The 8,372-nt window shown below is 28.1% G+C and overlaps 1 protein-coding gene across 1 annotated transcript; it reads right to left on the bottom strand.

Annotated features, from left to right (window-relative positions):
• Window positions 1-1,813: 1,813 nt before the first annotated feature.
• Window positions 1,814-2,653, bottom strand: LOC107896749 (non-specific lipid-transfer protein 6-like). The gene is made up of 2 exons (XM_016822013.2): window positions 2,115-2,653; window positions 1,814-1,978 (listed from the first exon to the last, which is right to left on the bottom strand). Exons 1-2 carry the CDS (start codon window positions 2,465-2,467, stop codon window positions 1,969-1,971), a joined length of 363 nt encoding a protein of 120 aa, XP_016677502.1. The 5' UTR covers window positions 2,468-2,653; the 3' UTR covers window positions 1,814-1,968.
• Between the last annotated feature and the right edge of the window lie 5,719 nt (window positions 2,654-8,372).

Below are 8,372 nucleotides of genomic sequence, written 5' to 3'. Positions count from 1 at the left end.
TTTTGTTTTATTTGTGGGTAAGGTTTAGTGGGTATTGGGTTGTATTTGGGTTTTAATGTGATTGGGTTGGTTGATGTAATGGGTTTAAATTTTAATGGATGTGGGCTGATGGGTTTTAGGATATTGTTGGGTTTAATTTTGGGTTTAAGTGGCTCAAAATTGTAAATGAGTCATGGGGCAAAATTGGGCTATAACATCGTCAATGATTTAATAGAACAGTTACCAAAATATCAAATGTCGGCAACATTAGTGAATTATTTTTTGACATGTGCAAGTTATAAGATATTATAAGATTATAATATCATAAATTAATTTATTAATCTTCATATAAATATAATTATAAAATGATTTCTATTATATTCTATTAATAAAAATATTTTAAATGTAAATTTATAATATATACATAAATATAACAAAAAGTAAATGTTAATATAAGTAAACATATAATATTACTATATTTTATTTTTTTATTTTGGCAATAAAAATGGATTGTTTGAGATATCATTATTACAATAATTAATTATAAAATTTTATTAATTAATTTGATGTATTCTCAATTAGATATTATAATATTATTCATTTACACCTCTCTTATGCATCCTATACTATTAATTTATAATTATTTGTTTTTAAAAATATTAAATTTATTAATATGTTATATGGCATGTGTTAGGTATGCAATTTTTTTTACTAATATTTTTATTAACATCTAAAACATATATGTAAGTTGAAAAACTAATTATAAATTAACAAATTAACTTTTAATTTGAAAAACATCCAACTTAATAAATTAACCTAACAGATATCATTTTGTAAAGCTAAGTGTATAATTATACTTTATATTGTAAATATTATGGTATGTAATCAATCAGTTACCGTATGTTATCAATCATAGTATTTTTACTAAAAGGTTACCTTTTTATGTTATTAATCATTTTTCATTTAATTATTAAATTGTCATATGCTATGAATAAATAATATAATAAGATTATTTATTACGTAATTATTTGAGAAACTTGGATCTAGGCATCCTACTATATGAAGTTATCAATTTACACACCAACATTAAGGACATTAAAAATTAGTTACCCGACTGTTAGTGACTAACAATTGGAAGATATGATGGTACTAATCACATGTAAGATAACACTAAAAGAATATATTTTATCAAATTAGATGCATAAGTTATTATAATTTTGAAATAAACAGAAGATATACTATAGGCTAGGTTATTTTTCAAGAATTTATATTTTTAATTATCAAATTTTGAAAATTTATAATTTAATCCGTAAATTTTTATGTTTGCTAAAATTTATTTTGATAATATTTGATCTCCATTATCAATATTTCATTATAATTTTAATTTTGTATACTTAAAACATTAGATAATGAAATTCAATTTAAAGAGCTTTTATTTTATTAGTACTTAATTATATATTAATTTTGAACGATGTATATAAAACGGTTGGTTCAACAATACTCTTAGACCTATTCATAATTCACATTTGAGCAACTAAAAAAATTTAAAAAAAAAAAGAAATTATTTAAATAATTCTTTTGTTTTAAATTTAAATGATGCATTCCTTCATCGTAGGATTTATGATTTGTATTCAATTCACTTGAAAAACATTTTTATTTATTCTTAGTGCTTAAAAATGCTGGTCCATAGATTCATCTTCAAATAAAAGCATCCATATCTGACTCACGTGGGTTTCCATTATCATTAGGTCACGTGGGTGTTTATATGAAATGCTTGAGTTGGAAAAAAAAAAGAAAAAAAAAACAAAGCAAAGGGAAATGAAGAGTGTATACATAGAAGAAACAAACATTGAGAGTGATATTAATATTTAGAGTACGTAACGATATCATTAGATAGTCGCATACACCAACTCTAAAACTAGGATAATTTTCAGTGAGTACACCACCATTTCCCTTCCATTAGCTGATCCCAACTTCCATGGCCACACTTCACTTGACTCTGCAAATGCAACCACACCAAAGCAAAACATTCATCAATTAATTAATCAATAAACTCACTTAATGTTATGCAACAAATTTGGGGCTATTTTCTTTTTCGTAATTTCAATGAAATCTAGCTTAAATTAGATACGAACCTTTTGCAGTCAATGCTAGGGCTGATCTTGTAAGGGATGTGGACTTTGCACTGGCCTGGGAGTCCGGCTGCAACGCTATAGTTGATGTCAGAAATGTCGGCGGCCAGACTTTTGATGCATTTGCAAGCTGCTTGCCGGTCTAGTCTTCTTCGGGCCGCAGATTTGAGAGATCTGATGCCTTTACAGCAATCTGGGGGAGCAGGACCAGCATTATTGCCTCTTACGTAACCAACGCAGGGTAGGAGGGAGTATTTGACTTGAACACAGCTTATGGCCCCTTGAGCCAGGGGTGCGCCCACCAACAGCCACAACACCACTACACATGCAAGCTTAAGGGACATGGACCTAGGCATATCGATTAATTACAAGAAAAACAAACAATTTTACCAACTTGTAAGAAAAGTGGTTGGAGTAATAGTAATGGGATTGCTAGTTGGAGGGTTTTTATAGACAAAAGTTGAGTGAAGGAATATGGAAAAAAAACTAAAAAAGACGTACAAATACAACTTGGTTAGGCATTGGTGCCTGGTAGTTGCCCCAATTCAATGCCAAGGTTTCTTTCTTTCTTTTCATGTTTCAGCTTATGGTTGAGTGTGTTTAATGCTTTGAAAAGGGTTTGTATCTACCACTTTCATCTTCATTACTAATGCTGAATTACTCCTTTGATTAATGCATCATCTTAGCCTTGTCTAGTGTTTCTAGCTTCCAGATATTCTATAATTTGTAGCTTTACCAATCAAAGATGCTATCAAATGTATGTTTGAAACATCCATCTTAGGGTAATAATATTTAGTTTTTGAAGATACCATTTACAATATTAATACTTATTATCAAAATTGTTGAATATGCCTTATATCTCAGTTAAATTTGAGAGATAATCTCTCAGTTGAACTCTGTTTTATTTGTTTCAGTTGAACTTTGAGAGCTAATCTCCCAGTTAAACTATAGATTATTTTACAACCTTAGAAAATACACCCATTAAAGATTAGAACTCATAACACTTTTGGAGATTTTTTTTATTTATGTTTTGAGGGTTATTTATTTTCGGGTTTCAAGGTTTAGTTTTTATCTTCATCTTTTGTATTGTTCGTTTTTTTGTCATTATAGTAAAATTATCTTTGCCCATGGTTTTTTATCCTCTTTGAGGTGTTTTTCCACGTTAAATTTGTGTGTTTAAATTCTCAATTTCTTCCGCTATTTTTACTTGTTCATTGCTTAATCGGGTAAATCCCCAACAAGTGATATCATAGCTAGTTCAATTTTTGTAGATCAACCCGTTCAGAGATGGTAGCAACAAATTTTGACATTGGAAGTTTGATGATATCATAGATTTCAATCTGTAACAAGTTTAGATGATGGTAATTCTAGTTCAGACCGGCCTAAAAAAGGTCGTTAATAGGAAAAAGTCTGAGAATCTAGATCAAACAGAATAGAAAGAGCTTGATGAAAAGGCGTTGACTGCAATCCAGTTGTGCCTCGCGAATAAGGTATTGCATGAGGTACTGATGGAGAAAAGCTCATTCGCCTTGTGGAAATGGTTAGAAACTCTTTATGCGATTAAGTTTCTGGCTACCCATTTAGTGTTGAAACAACGTTTATTTACGTTTCGCATGAACGAAGGTGAGCTTATTAGGGATCACATTAGTCAATTTATTACTCTTTTGAATAATTTAAAGAATGTTGAGGTTAAGATTGATGATGAAGATCAGGCTATGTTATTATTGTACTCTTTACCCTCTTCATACAAGTCTCTCAAGGAGACTTTTGAGTAAAGACAAACTCAACAATGAGATTGATTTGGATAGCAAGGCAGATAAGCAAGCTTTCGTTTTGGTAGCATCAAAGAAATGAGACAAAAGGTGTCACTATTGTAAGAAGTTAGGTCACGTTTAAGTAGATTGTTATAAACTATGAAATTAAAGGCCACCGAGAGTAACGAAGAAGATATAGCTGGTGCTAATTTGGCTAATGAAAGTGGTGATAATTTCTTGTTAGTGTCAACAAGCGATAGCTCTGAGCTTACGTTCGAGTGGATCCTAGATTTGGGATGTTCTTTCCACATATAGAAGGTGTAGTTGTGCGCATGGGAAACGATTCATTTAATAAGGTAATCGGTATTGGTATTGTTAAAATATCAAACGATTAGAACACTCTCAGATGTTAGGTATGTACCTGATTTATGAAAGAATCTCATCTCTTTGAGTATTTTAAACTTGAAAGGTTACAGAATCAACATCGATTCGAGCGGCATTAAGGTGTCTTGTGGGGCTATTGTTTTGTTAAAGGGTAAAAAGACTGACAATCTTTATATTTTGGAAGGTTCTACAATGACCAGTGAAATCGGGTGTCCCTCATCCGTTACGGAGTTGAAGTCAACTTGTTTGGACCGGTGGCAACTTGGTCATAGGAGAGAAAAAGGTATGACTATTTCGTTGAAAAGGGGTTCTCTTTTGGATGTAGGTTTTGAAAAGTTAGGCCATTATATTCGTGAAAATCAGACCTGAGTTAGTTTTGATTTGGCAGTGCACAATTTGAAGGCTAGAAGTCTTCCAGCTTCTAAGTACAGATTTAACTCAGTTAATTCTTTACATAGTTCAAGATAGGCCCATGGCGGGCTTTGGTAAATACGGTGTTGTGGAAATACGAATCAAGGTAGAGATTTGTTGAGTACGCCTCATATTTCAGTCAAATTTGAGAGATAATCTCCCAATTAAACTCTATTTATATGTTTCAGTCGACCTCTGATTAGTCTAGATTATTTTAATATTATTTGACCTATAAATTTAGCCTATAAATAGTCTCTTTTACAACCTTAGAATATACACTCATTAAAGATTAGAATTCATAATACTTTTAGAGAATTTTGTGTTTATGTTTTGAGGGTTCTTTGTTTTCAGGTTTCGGGGTTTATTTTTTATCTTCATCTTTTGTACTCTTCGTTCTTTTGTCATTATTGTAAAATTGTCTTTACCTGTGGTTTTTTATCCTTTTTGGATGGTTTTTCCACACTAAATTTGTCTGTTCAAATTCTCAATTTCTTCCGCTATTTTTATGTATTCGCTGCTTAATCGAGTCGATCCCCAATAAAAATCAATTATTAAAAGTATAAAATTGAATAATTAATTCAAAAAATTAATTCTTCCACATGTTGGACTCGAATATAATATCTCAAAATTCCAAGTACCTCAAAAAGTTAAAGCCGAGGTGTTATTGGCTAGGGTAATAATATTTAGTTTGCCTTAATCCAATAATTCTTTTTTGTATATATAGTGCCTCAATTACTTATAGCTCCTTCAATCCCTAAATGAATGATATTATTACAGTAGTAATAATGCTAACCAAATTAATATTCAATCGCTAATTTAATTAGTACTAGTCTCATTTTTTTTCCAAATAAAAAATCACACATTGCTAAAACCATGCAACTTTCTATACATCTTTCAAATTATTACAATAGTAATAATGTCAACTGAGTTAATAATCAATCAACAATTTAATCAGTATTAGTCTCAATTTTTTCAAATAAAAAATAAAAAATCATACAACTTTCTATATTTTTTATGATTAAAGGTATTTTTAGTCCTTGAATTTATTTCAAAAAATTAATTAAGTCCTTCCAAACTATTTGCACTCAATTGAGTCCCTGAAGTAACAAAACTAGCGAAATAGGTCATCTGACTAACATTGATCGTTCGTAGTTAATGACAATGCTGATATAGCCGTTAACAGACGTAACACGTAAGCAAAAATTAAAAAAAAATTAAAAGTTATAATTATTTTTTAATATAATACACAATGAATCTGGACATCCTTTTATCTAGATTCATTCTAGGATTATAAAATACATAAAAAACTTAAAAAAATTATTAAAATTTTATAAAAAATTATTTCTCATTTTAATTAAAATGTTCGACTAATATAACTTATTTTTAAGTATATCAAAATCTTTTTTTTTCTCGTGGAAACTATTGAAAGTTGTTCTAGGTCTTGCTAATGATTAATGGCTAGACGTTAAATAAAAATGAGAAAAATATTATTTTATAAAATTTGATAAAATATTTATTTTTTATTTTTTATAATTTTTAATTAATTTCTAATAAATTTTATAGATTAATTTTTTCTATTTTTTTATGATTTTTAATAAATTCATTTTTTTATAAAGTTCATAAAATTTAATGGTTTGAATTTATTTTTAGTAATTATTATCGAATTTAATTATATTTTTTTATTTATAATTTTTATATATTTTTTTAAATTCCATAATGAATCTTTGTAAATAGTAATTTAAAAAATTAATTTTAAAATGTTTTTTTTTATTTTTGATGTTGTGGCATTGCCACGTAAGCAATCAATGATGACATGGCATTACCATGTCAGCCTTCAATGATGACATGGAATTGTCATGTCGGTAGTTAATTAATAGTCACATCATCATTGTCGTTAACTGCTAACAGTCAACATTAGTCAAAAGTTTAAAGGCTCAATTGAGTGTAAAAAGTTCGAAAGGACTTAATTTATTTTTTTTAAAAAGTCTGAGGCTTAATTTAGAATTCACAGTGTTTCCACAAGCCCGCCGCTAAAACGACGTTTTAAATAAAACACCTTTAATTTCATAATCAATTGCAGGTTTTTTAAAACTAAACACGGCAAAAAGGAAAATACATATTCCGGGGATTGACACAAAAACTAAACGCCACTATATTTGGTAATTAAAAAGAGAAAAATTAAATAATATAATAATATTAATAAACAACATATATATATTGTTTTTAAGATAAAATATAATTTCTTGAAATTTAATATTTTTTAAAATAATATGACTAAAATATTAATGTAAATTATAATATAAAATATCATTTACTTTTTATTCATATTAATAAACCTTTTAAATGAATATTATTAACATAAATTTCTTGTATATTAGAATTATTTCATCTAATTATATAATTTTAATTTATTATTTAGATTTTCCTAATAATGAATGTAGATGTTATCATATATGAATGTTTTCGGTGTTTCGTAGTTAAGTGCCACAAAATTTATGTAAAACGCAATATTTTTTCTTAAAAAAATTATTTAGTTCACACATAATTATTTAGTAACGTTTGTCAAAGAAACACCACTAAAAGTTAGAAACATACCGGTGAATTCTACAATGAACGCTGCAAAATGTATGGCGCCAAAACATTTTCGTGGTAAATCAATTTTCCCACGTTAATGAATTTATTTTTAGTGGCGCCATTAAAGGATTGATTATTGCAGGGTTTCCGTGTAAGAGTTCGGAGTGTATCGTATATAGCCACGTTTGTTGTAACGATTTAATTTTCAATTGTGTCAAAAATTACGATTTTTAAATCTTATTTTCGTATATTAAATTTGTAAATATTAAATATCAATATTCACAAAGTTATTATATAGATATATTAAAATTTGGTTAAGAAAATTAACTGAAAATGGGTTAATAAAGACCTAGAAACTAAATTATAAAAGTTTAATTGCAATATAATTTTAATTGGAAAAAAGCTTGGGAACTTGGATAGAATTACCCAAATGATTAAAATGGCTAATAAACCAATCCTAAATAGGTGATAGTGGAATGTGATGTTGGATGTCATTAGATTAAACTAATTGAAGACAAATGTTTAGTTAATTGTGATTAAGTTAATTAATTAAGCTTAATTATAAACTAACCTAGCTATATTAGCCAAATTAAGTGGAAGGAGATATGAATATCCTTCTTCCTCCAACTGGCCAAGAAAGAAAAACCAAGAAGAGAAAAACTTTATTGTTGAGTCCTTGAACATTTGACTAATAATTTTAAGTCGGTCTCTATCCATTTTTCTTTGATTTTTATAGACTTTTTATCATAATAGCTTGATTAAGGTAGCCCATTTATCAATTTGTTCAATTGGTGAATTTTTTCTAAGTTACCATTGTTGAGAAATTGAAGAATTAGGAGTGAAATTGATAGAAATTAAGCTTAGATTATCAAAAAGACTAAATTGTAAAGCTTATCAAGCTTGATTATTAGTTTTGTTACAATATGAACCAAATTAAATAAAATGAAAACATGCAATGAAGTTGTGCTAGGAATAAAGAGTATAAGGTCCCTAATGAGTAAATGTGAAATCGAATTTTAATCCGAAGCTGTATATCAAAAGTTATATTTGTCCAAGTTTAGGGACTAAATTAAATAATTTGCAAAATATGCTTAATTTCATGTTTGAATGTGAATTGATGGAAATTGATATTGTTTAT

This window comes from Gossypium hirsutum, chromosome A10, assembly GCF_007990345.1.
Source record: "Gossypium hirsutum isolate 1008001.06 chromosome A10, Gossypium_hirsutum_v2.1, whole genome shotgun sequence".
Taxonomy (NCBI): domain Eukaryota; kingdom Viridiplantae; phylum Streptophyta; class Magnoliopsida; order Malvales; family Malvaceae; genus Gossypium; species Gossypium hirsutum.
Note: the sequence above shows the minus strand (reverse complement) of the source record. Positions and strands in the feature narration are given on the sequence as shown.

Bases quoted from the DNA above. Each gene is read 5' to 3' on its own strand.
- LOC107896749 (XM_016822013.2), bottom strand. From the start codon at position 2,467: ATGCCTAGGTCCATGTCCCTTAAGCTTGCATGTGTAGTGGTGTTGTGG.